Below are 19,236 nucleotides of genomic sequence, written 5' to 3' on the forward strand. Positions count from 1 at the left end.
AAAGTGTTTGATGATAGAGTGGCAGATATAGGGTGTTTTGGGCAAGGTGGTGTGCGGAAGATGAAAGCCGGCAAGGCAGCGGGTTTGGATGGTATTGCAGGGGAATTTATTAAAAAAGGTGGTTACTGTATTGTTGACTGGTTGGTAAGGCTATTCAATGTAAGTATGACTCATGGTGAGGTGCCTGAGGATTGGTGGAATGCTTGCATAGTGCCACTGTACAAAGGCAAAAGGGATAAAAGTGAGTGCTCAAATTACAGAGGTATAAGTTTGTTGAGTATTCCTTGGAAATTATATGCAAGGGTATTGATTGAGAGGGTGAAGGCATGTACAGAGCATCAGACTGGGGAAGAGCAGTGTGGTTTCAGAAGTGGTAGAGGATGTGTGGATCCGGTGTTCGCTTTGAAGAACATTTCAATGTACTTATTTTATTTATTTTGCTTTGTCGCTGTCTCCCGCGTTTGCGAGGTAGTGCAAGGAAACAGACGAAAGAAATGGCCCAACCCACCCCCATACACATGTATATACATACACGTCCACACACGCAAATATACATACCCATACATCTCAATGTACACATATATATACACACACAGACACATACATATATACACATGCACACAATTCACACTGTCTGCCTTTATTCATTCCCATCGCCACCTCGCCACACATGGAATAACATCCCCCTTTCCCCTCATGTGTGCGAGGTAGTGCTAGGAAAAGACAACAAAGGCCCCATTCGTTCACACTCAGTCTCTAGCTGTCATGCAATAATGCCCAAAACCACAGCTCCCTTTCCACATCCAGGCCCCACACAACTTTCCATGGTTAACCCCAGATGCTTCACATGCCCTGATTCAATCCATTGACAGCACGTCGATCCTGGTATACCACATCGATCCAATTCACTCTATTCCTTGCCCGCCTTTCACCCTCCTGCATGTTGAGGCCCCGATCACTCAAAAGCTTTTTCACTCCATCTTTCCACCTCCAATTTGGTCTCCCACTTCTCCTCGTTCCTCCACCTCCACATATATCCTCTTGGTCATCTTTCCTCACTCATTCTCTCCATGTGCCCAAACCATTTCAAAACACCCTCTTCTGCTCTCTCAACCACGCTCTTTTCATTTCCACACATCTCTCTTACCCTTACATTCCTTACTCGATCAAACCACCTCACACCACATATTGTCCTCAAACATCTCATTCCCAGCACATCCACCCTCCTGCGCACAACTCTATCCATAGCCCACACCTCGCAACCATACAACATTGTTGGAACCACTATTCCTTCAAACATAGCCATACATATACATACACAGACATATACATATATACACATGTACATACTCATACTATCTGCCTTTATCCATTTCCATCGCCATCCCGCCACACATGAAATAGCACCCTCCTCCCCCCCCCCGCTCGCGTGCAAGTGAGGTAGAGCTAGGAAAAGACAACAAAGGCCACATTCGTTCACACTCCCGCTTCTCCTCATTCCCTCTACCTCTGACTCATATATATCCTCTTTGTCAATCTTTCCTCACTCATTCTCTCCATGTCACCAAACCATTTCAATACACTCTCTGCTCTCTCAATCACACTCCTTTTATTACCACACATCTCTCTTACCCTTTCATTACTTAATCAAACCACTTCACACCACATATTGTCCCCAAACTTTTCATTTCTAACACATCCACCCTCCTCCACACAACCCTATCTATAACCCATGCCTCGCAACCACACAAAATAATTAGAACCACTATTCCCAGACATATGCACCCTGCACATTTCTTGATCTACACCCCATAGCTCCACTCCTAATCCATGTCCCATGTCGTCTCTCATGTTCCACACCCAATGCAGCTCAAAATATCAATTTAACACCAAGCTTTCTGTTTAAGGCACATTTGCTAAAAACTCAATGAATAAAGTAACCTTTCTATTCATATAAAATACCCATCCATCAGATATGTAAGCATTTCAGTGACAAAGTGACAAAACAAAATGTGATTAAACAAAAAATCACACTACAAGTTCACAAGTAACAGAAGAACAAGTAAATTTCCTTACCAAGAAACCCTCAGTTATATATCTAACACAAGAATAAGTATGTTTTCTTATCAAAAACCTTTAGTCATATATCTAAATATAACTGACTACATATTGCAATTAAGATAAAAAAGCAAGAATATTTAAAATGTCCTCAACTGATGCCATATCCTTTAACTGTTCAAGCCTTGCTAATGCTCTCATGCATCTGCTAATGTGATTCTCTTAACAAATTCCAGATATAAACTCCTGATATCTGAACAATAAATGTCTTACAAAAAACAAATATCTATTCTATTTATCACTTTACTGAAACTCAATTTCCAATTCCATGGGAGGGATCACATACATAAAGCCTCAAATCATTTATTCACATCCTGAACCAATTTTGAACAAATACAATACAAAATATTCTTATTCAGTATCCAAAGCAACAAAGCAAGTATTAGCAACACAATACATCAGCAATCATACCATGACTGTAAATCTATAAGGAAGCAAACTTTCTAAGCCAAGATCTACGAAGAGACTTTACATCTTTTTAAGTCTCATTAAAAACTCTCTGACATTAAATTTAATAAATACACATGTCAAAGTTTCTCTTTTTTCATCAGTGATACCAACCGATGAATGTTGGTAAAAATTATGATTTCAAAAAGAAGTCTGCAGTGTCCTAATTAGTAAGAACAAAAATATTCATAAACATAAATTTCAGGCACACACACTGGTACAGTGATTCACTTCTTGAATTTTTTTTCAGCTAAAAAATGCTAATCATTAATGGTAATACATGAAAGTATGAAAGCCCAGTATTTATAGGACTGTTTCTGGGTCATAGCTGACTAAAAGAAACAGCATTTCATAACTGACATATTCTCCTACCTCCCTGAAATCTTTATCGATATTCAGCCATAACATCCAAAATCAAACACTCATTCTTTTCAAAAAAGGATATATTTTGAGCTCAATAATTACTTTTGTCACTGTTAATATCATAATTATCATAACTACTATAATCATTATAAATATTATAATAATTCCTTTTTGGCTTTCTGCAAAATCCAATTATGCAAAGTGTTATCAGAAGCTTCTATGTACTGACAGAAATATGAAAGTGACAGGAAGGCTCCACGAAAGCAATACGAAATATGCAAAAATCAAGGCATCTGCACAAGATTCTGCGACAGGTACCCAAATTCATCAAAGGAAAAAGTACATATGAATTCAAAAAATAACATATTTGACAGTTTTAGCACAGACTTTAATGTTTGCAGCAGATTATGCAACTGCCACGCTTATTGTGAAAATGGTAATGCTAAGAAAATATAATTCACACCAAATGTCCAATGTCTCATTCCAACATCTGGTCTAAGAAGCTGCTCCTTTATGATACATACTGTACAGAACATGAACTGTGAGTGTGGGACATAAGCATTAGATTTCAATTAGTAAGAAACAATTCTAACTAGCAATCTGGAAGCTGTAGCTGCCCATGCTTATCTCCTAAATTTCTGAACACTTTTTATGGTTAGTTCTGTCAGTACAAGTGATTTCCTGCAGTAAGCAGTGACAACTAATAGGTGCAAAACAGTTTGTTACAAAAATATCTAAATTCTAGATACTTTTCAATTTGTACACAACCCCCTGGGACTTTATCAAATTTACCTTCCTAATTCTCAAATATCCTGTGCCTCCTAAGATACTTCAAACTACTATGCTAGACAGAATTTCCCTACCTCATCCACAACTTCTCACAAATGAACAAATCATATCCATAAATGCAAACAAAATTATGTTATGAGCATGAAAATTACTACATTCACCCCAACTATTAGCAATTCCTATCATCACCAACATAACATACAAGGAACTCACCTTAATAAGTCGGGCAAGGCCAAAATCAGCTATCTTGACAATATTGTTATCACCCACTAAGACATTTCTTGCTGCTAAGTCACGATGGATGTAGTTTTGGGATTCTAGATATGCCATGCCCGCCGCAATCTGTGCTGCCATGTCAATCAAGCTGTTCAACTTCAACCCTCTACCCTTACCTGAAGAGAAACATCATCATTATCAGTCTTCCAAAAAAGAATCAAAATTAATGTATCAAATTTTTTTTTTCTTTTTTTTTTGCTTTGTCGCTGTCTCCCGCATTTGCGAGGTAGCGCAAGGAAACAGACGAAAGAAAGGCCCAACCCACCACCATACATATGTATATACATACATCCACACACGCAAATATACATACCTACACAGCTTTCCATGGTTTACCCCAGACGCTTCACATGCCCCGATTCAATCCACTGACAGCACGTCAACCCCGGTATACCACATCGATCCAATTCACTCTATTCCTTGCCCTCCTCTCACCCTCCTGCATGTTCAGGCCCCGATCACACAAAATCTTTTTCACTCCATCTTTCCACCTCCAATTTGGTCTCCCACTTCTCCTCGTTCCCTCCACCTCCGACACATATATCCTCTTGGTCAATCTTTCCTCACTCATTCTCTCCATGTGCCCAAACCATTTCAAAACACCCTCTTCTGCTCTCTCAACCATGATCTTTTTATTTCCACACATCTCTCTTACCCTTACATTACTTACTCGATCAAACCACCTCACACCACACGTTGTCCTCAAACATCTCATTTCCAGCACATCCATCCTCCTGTGCACAACTCTATCCATAGCCCACGCCTCGCAACCATACAACATTGTTGGAACCACTATTCCTTCAAACATACCCATTTTTGCTTTCCGAGATAATGTTCTCGACTACCACACATTCTTCAAGGCTCTCAGAATTTTCGCCCCCTCCCCCACCCTATGATCCACTTCCGCTTCCATGGTTCCATACACTGCCAGATCCACTCCCAGATATCTAAAACACTTTACTTCCTCCACTTTTTCTCCATTCAAACTTACCTCCCAATTGACTTGACCCTCAACCCTACTGTACAGAATAACCTTGCTCTTATTCACATTTACTCTTAACTTTCTTCTTTCACACACTTTACCAAACTCAGTCACCAGCTTCTGCAGTTTCTCACATGAATCAGCCACCAGCGCTGTATCATCAGCGAACAACAACTGACTCACTTCCCAAGCTATCTCATCCACAACAGACTTCATACTTGCCCCTCTTTCCAAAACTCTTGCATTCACCTCCCTAACAACCCCATCCATAAACAAATTAAACAACCATGGAAACATCACACACCCCTGCCGCAAACCTACATTCACTGAGAACCAATCACTTTCCTCTCTTCCTACACGTACACATGCCTTACATCCTCGATAAAAACTTTTCACTGCTTCTAACAACTTGCCTCCCACACCATATATTCTTAATACCTTCCACAGAGCATCTCTATCACCTCTATCATATGCCTTCTCCAGATCCATCAATGCTACATACAAATCCATTTGCTTTTCTAAGATTTTCTCACATACATTCTTCAAAGCAAACACCTGATCCACACATCCTCTACCACTTCTGAAACCACAATGCTCTTCCCCAATCTCATGCTCTGTACATGCCTTCACCCTCTCAATCAATACCCTCCCATATAATTTACCAGGAATACTCAACAAACTTATACCTCTGTAATTTGAGCACTCACTCTTATCCCCTTTGCCTTTGTACAATGGCACTATGAACGCATTCCGCCAATCCTCAGGCACCTCGCCATGAGTCATACATACATTAAATAACCTTACCAACCAGTCAATAATATAGTCACCCCCTTTTTTAATAAATTCCACTGCAATACCATCTAAACCTGCTGCCTTGCTGGCTTTCATCTTCCACAAAGCTTTTACTACCTCTTCTCTGTTTACCAAATCATTTTCCCTAACCCTCTCACTTTGCACACCACCTCGACCAAAACACCCTATATCTGCCACTATATCATCAAACACATTCAACAAACCTTCAAAATACTCACTCCATCTCCTTCTCACATCACCACTACTTGTTATCACCTCCCCATTTGCGCCCTTCACTGAAGTTCCCATTTGCTCCCTTGTCTTAAGCACTTTATTTACCTCCTTCCAGAACATCTTTTTATTCTCCCTAAAATTTAATGATACTCTCTCACCCCAACTCTCATTTGCCCTCTTTTTCACCTCTTGCACCTTTCTCTTGACCTCCTGTCTCTTTCTTTTATACATCTCCCACTCAATTGCATTTTTTCCCTGCAAAAATCTTCCAAATACCTCTCTCTTCTCTTTCACAAATAATCTTACTTCTTCATCCCACCACTCACTACCCTTTCTAATCAACCCACCTCCCACTCTTCTCATGCCACAAGCATCTTTTGCGCAATCCATCACCGATTCCCTAAATACATCCCATTCCTTCCCCACTCCCCTTACTTCCATTGTTCTCACCTTTTTCCATTCTGTACTCAATCTCTCCTGGTACTTCCTCACACAAGTCTCCTTCCCAAGCTCACTTACTCTCACCACCCTCTTCACCCCAACATTCACTCTTCTTTTCTGAAAACCCATACAAATCTTCACCTTAGCCTCCAGAAGATAATGATCAGACAAAAATATATATCTATTATCATTATTCCATTACCAGTATGACAGAGTGCATCATATGCATACAGCCTCCAAAGACAATAATCATTCTTAACTCATGTCCACTGCTTTAAAAAAGAAACATGACCTTCCACACTCAATATATTTCTCATATTTTCACTATGTTCTAAGTTGATCTGCCAAATGAGACCACTGTCTCCGTGTATAAAATCTCCATACACAAAACACCTCCACTGCATCAAATTCCCATTCATTCCTCTAATATCCTCCACCAAAACATACCCAGCAGTAATCAATTTTCTCAAAATATCTATTCATTTCTTTAAAGCAATAAAAGACAAATGAATCCAACGAATATTTCAGACTGGTGAAAATGGAACCATGTCTAATGAAAAAGACATTCTATTGGGTGTATCACAAGGAATGGTGTTTTTTTTTTTTTTTTTTTTTTTTTTTGATTTGTCGCTGTCTCCCGCGTTTGCGAGGTAGCGCAAGGAAACAGACGAAAGAAATGGCCCAACCCACCCCCATACACATGTATATACATACGTCCACACACGCAAATATACATACCTACACAGCTTTCCATGGTTTACCCCAGACGGTTCACATGCCCTGATTCAATCCACTGACAGCACGTCAACCCCGGTATAACACATCGCTCCAATTCACTCTATTCCTTGCCCTCCTTTCACCCTCCTGCATGTTCAGGCCCCGATCACACAAAATCTTTTTCACTCCATCTTTCCACCTCCAATTTGGTCTCCTGCTTCTCCTCGTTCCCTCCACCTCCGACACATATATCCTCTTGGTCAATCTTTCCTCACTCATTCTCTCCATGTGCCCAAACCATTTCAAAACACCCTCTTCTGCTCTCTCAACCACGCTCTTTTTATTTCCACACATCTCTCTTACCCTTACGTTACTTACTCGATCAAACCACCTCACACCACACATTGTCCTCAAACATCTCATTTCCAGCACATCCATCCTCCTGCGCACCACTCTATCCATAGCCCACGCCTCGCAACCATACAACATTGTTGGAACCACTATTCCTTCAAACATACCCATTTTTGCTTTCCGAGATAATGTTCTCGACTTCCACACATTCTTCAAGGCTCTCAGAATTTTCGCCCCCTCCCCCATCCTATGATCCACTTCCGCTTCCATGGTTCCATCCGCTGCCAGATCCACTCCCAGATATCTAAAACACTTTACTTCCTCCAGTTTTTCTCCATTCAAACTCACCTCCCAATTGACTTGACCCTCAACCCTACTGTACCTAATAACCTTGCTCTTATTCACATTTATTCTTAACTTTCTTCTTTCACACACTTTACCAAACTCAGTCACCAGCTTCTGCAGTTTCTCACATGAATCAGCCACCAGCGCTGTATCATCAGCGAACAACAACTGACTCACTTCCCAAGCTCTCTCATCCCCAACAGACTTCATACTTGCCCCTCTTTCCAAAACTCTTGCATTCACCTCCCTAACAACCCCATCCATAAACAAATTAAACAACCATGGAGACATCACACACCCCTGCCACAAACCTACATTCACTGAGAACCAATCACTTTCCTCTCTTCCTACACGTACACATGCCTTACATCCTCGATAAAAACTTTTCACTGCTTCTAACAACTTGCCTCCCACACCATATATTCTTAATACCTTCCACAGAGCATCTCTATCAACTCTATCATATGCCTTCTCCAGATCCATAAATGCTACATACAAATCCATTTGCTTTTCTAAGTATTTCTCACATACATTCTTCAAAGCAAACACCTGATCCACACATCCTCTACCACTTCTGACACCACACTGCTCTTCCCCAATCTGATGCACTGTACATGCCTTCACCCTCTCAATCAATACCCTCCCATATAATATAAGGAATGGTGTTAGCTTCAATAATCTTTATAATCATGACTTCAAACACAGACCGAGAAAAAATGCTTGTGGACAAAATGTGGTGTCAGAAGAGCAGATCATGTACAAAATGCTAAGGTGAAAAAGATTTAATTATAATGCTGAAGGAGGGGTACTGAAGTAATTAAGACATATGGAGAGGGTGAATGAGGAGAGGTTAACAAAGAGGTTATAATTACAATCACCACTAGAAAAAGAAAAATTTACCATTTTCATTTTCTCTTTCCAGTGGTGATTGTGTATTTATCTCTTCATGGGGAAGTGAAAGTTCTGCAAAGAGGGTATATGTGTAAGATAAGAAGGGGAGACTAAATTGGAGATGGAAGGATAGTGTGGAAAAAGTTTTGAGTACTTGGACACTGAACTTGCAGAAGGGTGTAAAGTGTGCATGGGATAGAGCAAATTTGAATGATGTGGTATACTGGGGGTACTGTGCTATCAATGAACTGACCCAGGGTATATGAAAGGGTCAACGGAAATCACAGAAAGGTCTGTGTAGTCTGACTGTGGACAGAAAACTGTGGTTTATGTGCAGTATACAAGAAAGAGGGAGGAAGCGAGCAAATGAGGCACTTTCTCTGTTCCTGGCACTCACTAATGCAGGAAAGAGTGAACAAACAAGAAAAAGCAAAAAAAAATATTCATGTATGTATTCATCCAAGTACAATCATCCCAGGATCCCTTTTCCAGGAGCTCTTACAGCTCCAAAGCTGCACTAGCATGAAAAAGATGGTCTCCTTTGGAGCAACGAGTTTTTCAAGAATACTAGACTCCCTTTCTCAACAAATGATACGGTCTCAGTGAAGGTGACTTTCACTAACTGTAGCCACTGGCAAGTGAAAAATCATCTTCAATAAAGATGCATCACCCTCAGTGTATGAAAAAGAGAACAATCCTGTCAAGGAAATTCTCACTCCTACAAAGCCTATTATTTTCCTGCAGCTGGATGCAGCACAGCCTTGACGTTGTAGGAGTTCCATAAACAGGGTCCTGGGGCTATGTACTTAAAAAAAAAAATGGTTATCAATATGGTACACACAAAATATAATATCCTAAAAATGTTGACCATAGAACAAAAAGTACAACATTCTCATTGTAAACTAAATATATTTACTTATATTTTATGATAAAGTTGATAGAGATGCTCTGTGGAAGGTATTAAGAATACATGGTGTCAGAGGCAAGTTGTCAGAAGCAGTGAAAAGTTTTTATCAAGGATGTAAGGCATGTGTACGTGTAGTGAATGTAGGTTTGCCGCAGGGATGTGGAATGTCTCCATAGTTGTTTAATTTGTATACGGATGGGGTTGTTAGGGAGGTGAATGCAAGAGTTTTGGAAAGAGGGGCAAGTATGCAGTCTGTTGTGGATGAGAGCTTGGGAAGTGAGTCAGTTGTTGTTTGCTGATGATACAGCGCTGGTGGCTGATTCATGTGAGAAACTGCAGAAGCTGGTGACTGAGTTTGGTAAAGTTTGTGAAAGAAGAAAGTTGAGAGTAAATGTGAATAAGAGCAAGGTTATTAGGTATAGTAGGGTTGAGGGTCAAGTCAATTGGGAGGTAAGTTTGACTGGAGAAAACTGGAGGAAGAGAAGCGTTTTAGATATCTGGGAGTGAATTTGGCAGCAGATGGAACCATGGAAGCGGAAGTGAATCATAGGGTGGGGAAGGGGGCGAAAATTCAGGGAGCACTGAAGAATGTGTAAAAGTCGAGAACATTATCTCGGAAAGCAAAAATGGGTATGTTTAAAGGAATAGTGGTTCCAACAATGTTGTATGGTTGCAAGGCGTGGGCTATGGATAGAGTTGTGCGGAGGAGGGTGGATGTGCTGGAAATGAGATGTTTGAGGACAATATGTGGTGTGAGGTGGTTTGGTCAAGTAAGTTATAATAGGGTAAGAGAGATGTGTGGTAATAAAAAGAGTGTGGTTGAGGGAGCAGAAGAGGGTGTTTTGAAATGGTTTGGTCACATGGAGAGAATGAGTGACGAAAGATTGACCAAGAGGATATATGTGTGAGAGGTGGAGGGAACGAGAAGTGGGAGACCAAATTGGAAGTGGAAAGATGGAGTGAAAAAGATTTTGAGTGATCGGGGCCTGAACATGCTGGAGGGTGAAAGGCGTGCAAGGAATAGAGTGAACTGGAACGATGTGGTATACCAGGGTTGAAGTGCTGTCAATGGACTGAACCAGGTTATTTGAAGCGTCTGGGGTAAACCATGGAAAGTTCTGTGGGGCCTGGATGTGGGAAGGGAGCTGTGGTTTCGGTGCATTATTACACGACAGCTAGAGACTTAGTGTGAACGAATGGGGCCTTTGTTGTCTTTTCTAGCGCTACCTCGCACACATGAGGGGGGGAGGGGGTTGTTATTTCATGTGTGGCGAGGTGGCGATGGGAATGAATAAAGGCAGACAGTATGAATTATGTACATGTATATATATGTATATGTCTGAGTGTGCATGTGTACGTTGAGATGTATAGGTATGTATATTTGCGTGTGTGGACGTGTATGTGGGTGGGTTGGGCCATTCTTTTGTCTGTTTCCTTGCGCTACCTTGCTAACGCAGGAGACATCCACAAAACAAAATTAAATAAATAAAAATAAATATTTTCCCCTTTTAGAAAGTTAAAATAAAAGGAGGGGAGGGTTTCTAGCCCCCCACTCCCATCCCCTTTAGTCGCCTTCTACGACACGTGAGGAATGCGTGGGAAGTATTCTTTCTCCTCTATCCCCAGGGGATTTGTATGTAGCATTTATGGATCTGGAGAAGGCATATGATACAGTTGACAGAGATGCTCTGTGGAAGGTATTAAGAATATATGGTGTGGGAAGCAAGTTGTTAGATGCAGTGAAAAGTTTTTATCGAGGATGTAAGGCATGTGTACGTGTAGGCAGAGAGGAACGTGATTGGTTCTCAGTGAATGTAGGTTTGCAGCAAGGGTGTGTGATGTCTCCATGGTTGTTTAATTTGTATATGGATGGGGTTGTTAGGGAGGTGAATGCAAGAGTTTTGGAAAGAGGGGCAAGTATGCAGTCTGTTGTGGATGAGAGAGCTAGGGAAGTGAGTCAGTTGTTGTTCGCTGATGATACAGCGCTGGTGGCTGATTCATGCGAGAAACTGCAGAAGCTGGTGACTGAGTTTGGTAAAGTGTGTGAAAGAAGAAAGTTGAGAGTAAATGTGAATAAGAGCAAGGTTATTAGGTACAGTAGGGTTGAGGGTCAAATCAATTGGGAGGTAAGTTTGAATGGAGAAAAACTGCAGGAAGTGAAGTGTTTTAGATATCGGGGAGTGGATTTGGAAACGGATGGAGCCATGGAAGCGGAAGTGAATCATACGGTGGGGGAGGGGGCGAAAATTCTGGGAGCCTTGAAGAATGTGTGGAAGTCGAGAACATTATCTCAGAGAGCAAAAATGGCTATGTTTGAAGGCATAGTGGTTCCAACAATGTTGTATGGCTGCGAGGCATGGGCTATGGAAAGAGTTGTGTGCAGGAGGGTGGACGTGCTAGAAATGAGATGTTTGAGGACAATATGTGGTGTGAGGTGGTTTGATCGAGTAAGTAATAATAGGGTAAGAGAGATGTGTGGTAATAAAAAGAGTGTGGTTGAGAGAGCAGAAGAGGGTGTTTTGAAATGGTTTGGTCATATGGAGAGAATGAGAGAGGAAAGATTGACAAAGAGGATATATTTGTCAGAGGTGGAAGGAACGAGGAGAAGCAGGAGACCAAATTGGAGGTGGAAAGATGGAGTGAAAAAGATTTTGAGTGATCAGGGCCTGAACATGTGAACATGCAGGAGGGTGAAAGGCATGCAAGGAATAGAGTGAATTGGAACAATGTGGTATACCGGGGTTGACGTGCTGTCAGTGGATTGAACCAGGGCATGTGAAGCATCTGGGGTAAACCATGGAAAGTTCTGTGGGGCCTGGATATGGAAAGGGAGTTGTGGTTTCAGTTCATTATTAAATAACAGCTAGAGACTGAGTGTGAACAAATGTGGCCTTTGTTGTCTTTTCCTAGCGCTACCTCGCACACATGAGGGGGGAGGGGGTTGTTATTTCATGTGTGGCGAGGTGGCGATGGGAATGAATAAAGGTAGACCGTATGAATTATGTACATGTGTATATATGTATATGTCTGTGTGTGTATATATATGTATATGTTGAGATGTATAGGTATGTATATTTTGCGTGTGTGGACGTGTATGTATATAAATGTGTATAAGGGTGGGTTGGGCCATTCTTTCGTCTGTTTCCTTGAGCTACCTCGCTAACGCGGGAGACAGCGACAAAGCAAAATAAAAATAAATAAATGAATATTTTAAAAGAGCAAGGTCGTTAGGTTCAGTAGGGATGAGGGACAAGTCAATTGGGAGGTAAGTTTGAATGGAGAAAAACTGGAGGAAGTGAAGTGTTTTAGATATCTGGGAGTGGATTTGGCAGCGGATGAAATCATGGAAGCAGAAGTGAGTCACAGGGTGGGGGATGGGGCGAAGGTTCTGGGAGCATTGAATAATGTGTGGAAGGTGAGAACATTATCTCAAAGAGCAAAAATGGGTATGTTTGAAGGAATAGTGCTTCCAACAATGTTATATGGTTGTGAGGCATGGGCTATAGATAGTGTATTGTGGAGGAGGGTGGATGTGTTGGAAATGAGATGTTTGAGGACAACATGTGGTGTGAAGTGGTTTGATCTAGTAAGTAATGAGAGGGTAAGAGAGATGTGTGGTAATAAAAAGGGTGTGGTTGAGAGAGCAGAGGAGGGTGTATTGAAATGGTTTGGTCACATGGAGAGAATGAGTGAAGGATATATGTGTCAGAGGTGGAGGGAATGAGAAGTGGGAGACCAAATTGGAGGTGGAAGGATGGAGTGAAAAAGATTTCGAGCGATCGGGGCCTGAACATATAGGAGGGTGAAAGGAGTGCAAGGAACAGAGTGAATTGGAATGATGTGGTATACCGGGGTTGACGTTCTGTCAATGGATTGCACCAGGGCAAGTGAAGCGTCTGGGGTAAACCATGGAAAATTTTGTGGGGCCTGGATGTGGAAAGGGTGCTGTGGTTTCTGTGCATCATACATGACAGCTAGAGACTGAATGTGAACGAATGGGCCTTTTTTGTCTTTTCCTAGTGCTACCTCGCATACATGCGGGGGAAGGGGATACCATTTCATGTGTGGTGGGGTGGTGGCGGGAATGGATGAAGGTAGCATGTATGAATATGTTATTATTATTATTTTGCTTTGTCGCTGTCTCCCGCGTTAGCGAGGTAGCGCAAGGAAACAGACAAAAGAATGGCCCAACCCACCCACATACACATGTATATACATACACGTCCACACATGCAAATATACATACCTATACATCTCAACGTATACATATATATACACACACAGGCATATACATATATACACATGTACATAATTCATAGTCTGCCTTTATTCTTTCTCATCGCCACCTCGCCACACATGAAATAACAACCACCTCCCCCTTCATGTGTGCGAGGTAGTGCTAGGAAAAGACAACAAAGGCTACATTCGTTCACACTCAGTCTCTAGCTGTCATGTAATAATGCACCGAAACCACAACTCCCTTTCCACATCCAGGCCCCACACAACTTTCCATAGTTTACCCCAGATGCTATACATGCCCTTGTTCAATCCATTGACAGCACTTCGACCCCAATATACCACATTGTTCCAATTCACTCTATTCCTTGTACGCCTTTCACCCTCCTGCATGTTCAGGCCCCGATCACTCAACATCTTTTTCACTCCATCTTTCCACCTCAAATTTGGTTTCCCACTTCTCCTCGTTCCCTCCACCTCTGACACATATATCCTCTTTGTCAATCTTTCCTCACTCATTCTCTCCATATGACCAAACCATTTCAAAACACCCTCTTCTGCTCTCTCAACCACACTCTTTTTATTACCACACATCTTTCTTACCCTTACATTACTTACTCGATCAAACCACCTCACACCACATATTGTCCTTAAACATCTCATTTCCAGCACATCCACCTTCCTCCGCTCAACTCTATCCATAGCCCATGCCTCGCAACCATACATCATTGTTGGAACCACTATTCCTTCAAACATACCCATTTTTGCTTTCCAAGGTAACATTCTCAACTTCCACACATTTTTCAACGTTCCCACAACCTTCGCCCCCTTCCCCACCGTGACTCACTTCCGCTTCCATGGTTCCATCCACTGCCAAATCCACTCCCAGATATCTAAAACACTTTACTTCCTCCAATTTTTCTCCATTCAAACTTACCTCCCAACTGACTTGTCCCTCAACCCTACTGTACCTAATAACCTTGCTCTTATTCACATTTACAATCAGCTTTCTTCTTTCACAAACTTAACCAAACTCAGTCACCAGCTTCTGCAGTTTCTCACCCGAATCAGCCACCAGCGCTGTATCATCAGCGAACAACTGACTCACTTCCCAAATCCTCTCATCCACAACTGACTGCATACTTGCCCCTTTCTCCAAAACTCTTGCATTCACCTCCCTAACAACCTCATCCATAAACAAATTAAACAACCATGGAGACATCACACACCCCTGCCGCAAACCAACATTCACTGAGAACCAATCACTTTCCTCTCATCCTACACATACACATGCCTTACATCCTCAATAAAAACTTTTCCCTGCTTCTAACAACTTACCTCCCACACCATATATTCTTAATACCTTCCACAGAGCATCTCTATCAACTCTATCATATGCCTTCTCCAGATCCATAAATGCTACATACAAATCCATTTGCTTTTCTAAGTATTTCTCATGTGCATTCTTCAAAGCAAACACCTGATCCACACATCCTCTACCACACTGCTCTTCCCCAATCTGATGCTCTGTACATGCCTTCACCCTCTCAATCAATACCCTCCCATATATTTCCCAGGAATACTCAACAAACTTATACCTCTGTAATTTAAGCATTCTCTTATCCCCTTTGCCTTCGTACAATGGCACTATGCAAGCATTCCACCAATCCTCAGGCACCTCACCATGAGTCATACATACATTAAATAACCTTACCAACCAATCAACAATACAGTCATCACCTTTTTAAATAAATTCCACTGCAATACCATCCAAACCCGCTGCCTTACCAGCTTTCATCTTCCGCAAAGTTTTTACTACCTCTCCTCTGTTTACCAAATCATTCTCCCTAACCCTCTCACTTTGCACACCACCTCAACCAAAACACTCTATATCTGCCACTCTATCATCAAACACATTCAACAAACCTTCAAAATACTCACTACATCTCCTTCTCGCATCACCACTACTTGTTATCACCTCCCCATTAGCCCCCTTTGCTGATGTTCCCATTTGTTCCCTTGTCTTATGCACTTTATTTATAAACACATAAATGCCCATATATGCACATATATGTACATATACATACACATAAGACATATATACACATGTACATATTCATGCTTGCTTGCCTTCATCCATTCCTGGTGCTACCCCGCCCCACAGGAAATGGCATCGCTACCTCCTGCTTCAGCGAGGTAGCGCCAGGAAAACAGACAAAACAGGCCACATTCTTTCAAATCCAGGCCCCACAGGCTTTTCCATGGTTTACCCAAGACATTTCACATGCCCCGGTTCAGTCCACTGACAGCACATCGACCCCGGTATACCATGTCGTTCCAATTCACTCTATTCCTTACACGCCTCTCACACTCCTGTATGTTAAGGCCCCAATTGCTCAAAATCTTTTTCACTCCATCCTTCCACCTCCAATCTGGTCTCCCACTTCCCATATGTCCAAACCATTTCAATATTCCCTCTTCTACTCTCTCAACCACACTCTTTATTTCCACACATCTCTCTTACCCCTTTCATAACTTACTCGATCACACCAGTTCATACCAAATATTGTCCTCAAACATTCCACTTCCAACACAACCACCCTCCTCCACACAACCCTATCTACAACCAATACCTCGCAATCATATAATATTGTTGGAACTACTATTCCTTCAAACACACCCACTTTCGCTTTCTGAGATAACGTTCTCCTTCCACGCACTGTTCATCACTCCCAAAACCTTCACCCCTCCCCGATCCAGTGACTCACTTTCGCTTCCAGGGTTCCTATAAAACTTTCATTTGTTATCCAGCACCTCACCCTAAATGTTAAATACCGAACTAAAACCTTGCTTTACTGAAAAATGAAGTGGACAATATGACAATTCCATACCAAGTTTAAATCCTGTGAAACAGACAAAAAACATTTTCTATTCATAACTACACACAGTATTTCCAATTCACTAAACAGTGGCTAAGCAAAAATCTTCTCAGACAATGGTAACTATAAAAACACCCATAAACTTGTTCCCCCCTCTCATATGTCTTCACTATGTCCTTCCATTTCGTGTATCTCAACTTATTTACATAAGAAATATGTAGATCAGCTGCTTTTATATCAATAATCTCACTTCATAAATATCTGATCAACCAAACTGCACATAAGTAAAACAAATCTATTTAAAACTTACAGAACATGAGACATTAATAGCATGAACAAGATTCAAACATACCCTGTAGGTATTCTAGTAGTGATCCATTTTTCATAAGTTCAGTAATAATATAGATAGGTTCCTCAAGAGTACAGACAGCGTACAGTTGAATAAGCTTCTGGTGTCGCAGTTTTTTCATGATCTGTGCCTCGGCTAAGAAATCCTTAGGATCCATTGTGCCTGCAAAAATTAAAACCCAAGGTAATCCTTGAACTTTTTTCAACCACTATACTTCAAAATTAACTTAGAAGGCCTATCTGAAAAGATAAAGAATTAATTTAAACTCTAAAATCAAATTGCTGCATTGCAAAGATGCCTGTCTACAGCAAACTGTAAACATATCTTTTTTTCATGTACAGTGTATATACAAAAATATTTCTTAACATACACATATCAAACTTTACTGTGCTTTCTTGAGTTACTTCCCCACTATATACGGCATAGCCTTAAAAAGAATATCAAATTCTTCTTACAAATAACAAAGCATTGCAATAAAGCCAAGATATCCATTTTAGTGTGAGTTTAATTACCTATCAGTACTGCACAGGGAGGGAATTCTACACTCTTCACTAATATAACTTTACAAGACTTCTGTATGCAATCCACATTCACAATATTTTCACTCAGTTTATTCCATCATCCACATCTCATACCATAAAAGAACTTCTTATATCTTTACTTACAATTTCTTGTTCAAAGTGAGTTTCATGTGAAAGCCTCTAGTTGTATTTTCCCCTTGTATCTTTTGAAAATCTGTTTGTTGTCAATATCAATAAACTCATTTCAAAACTTTTTAAAACTGTAAACATATCTTTTTTTCATGTACAGTGTATATACAAAAATATTTCTTAACATACACATATCAAACTTTACTGTGCTTTCTTGAGTTACTTCCCCACTATATACGGCATAGCCTTAAAAAGAATATCAAATTCTTCTTACAAATAACAAAGCATTGCAATAAAGCCAAGATATCCATTTTAGTGTGAGTTTAATTACCTATCAGTACTGCACAGGGAGGGAATTCTACACTCTTCACTAATATAACTTTACAAGACTTCTGTATGCAATCCACATTCACAATATTTTCACTCAGTTTATTCCATCATCCACATCTCATACCATAAAAGAACTTCTTATATCTTTACTTACAATTTCTTGTTCAAAGTGAGTTTCATGTGAAAGCCTCTAGTTGTATTTTCCCCTTGTATCTTTTGAAAATCTGTTTGTTGTCAATATCAATAAACTCATTTCAAAACTTTTTAAAACTGTAAACATATCTTTTTTTCATGTACAGTGTATATACAAAAATATTTCTTAACATACACATATCAAACTTTACTGTGCTTTCTTGAGTTACTTCCCCACTATATACGGCATAGCCTTAAAAAGAATATCAAATTCTTCTTACAAATAACAAAGCATTGCAATAAAGCCAAGATATCCATTTTAGTGTGAGTTTAATTACCTATCAGTACTGCACAGGGAGGGAATTCTACACTCTTCACTAATATAACTTTACAAGACTTCTGTATGCAATCCACATTCACAATATTTTCACTCAGTTTATTCCATCATCCACATCTCATACCATAAAAGAACTTCTTATATCTTTACTTACAATTTCTTGTTCAAAGTGAGTTTCATGTGAAAGCCTCTAGTTGTATTTTCCCCTTGTATCTTTTGAAAATCTGTTTGTTGTCAATATCAATAAACTCATTTCAAAACTTAAAAGGTTGTGATCAGGTCACCCTTATTCTTTTCCCTTTCATGATGGACAAATTCATGGACATAACCTCTTAAATGTAACTCATTACTCATAATTCTAGTAAAATCAAAATTGTCCCCCTTTGGACTGACTGAGTTCTTTGAGCTTCTTTTAATGTGATGACCAAATCTGACAACCATATTCTAGTTTTGGCCAAAAATATGTGAACATCAGCTCAGTATTTCCTTATCCATATATCTGAATGCAATTCTAATACTCGCCATCAGACAGTTAGTCTCCTTTACAATTCTCCTGAGGTTAATTGCAAGGTCTCTGTCACAAATAAGATTCCTGCAACTTACTTCTTGCCACACAATATTCATACCAAGCCTTCTTTCGCTCTGTCCTATCCTTATTGCTTTGTGTTTG

General features: G+C 40.4%; 1 protein-coding gene across 1 annotated transcript in view; it reads right to left on the reverse strand.

Annotated features, from left to right (window-relative positions):
• Nucleotides 1-19,236, reverse strand: part of Src42A (Tyrosine-protein kinase Src42A) — a 200,136-nt gene that overhangs the window by 83,203 nt on the left and 97,697 nt on the right. The window contains exons 6-7 of the mRNA XM_071690578.1: nt 17,121-17,279; nt 3,931-4,109 (exon numbers count right to left, since the gene is read on the reverse strand). Coding sequence (XP_071546679.1) covers nt 3,931-4,109; nt 17,121-17,279 — 338 coding nt within the window. The remainder of the gene's footprint in view (nt 1-3,930; nt 4,110-17,120; nt 17,280-19,236) is intronic.

Source organism: Panulirus ornatus, chromosome 48 (genome assembly GCF_036320965.1).
Source record: "Panulirus ornatus isolate Po-2019 chromosome 48, ASM3632096v1, whole genome shotgun sequence".
NCBI lineage: Eukaryota > Metazoa > Arthropoda > Malacostraca > Decapoda > Palinuridae > Panulirus > Panulirus ornatus.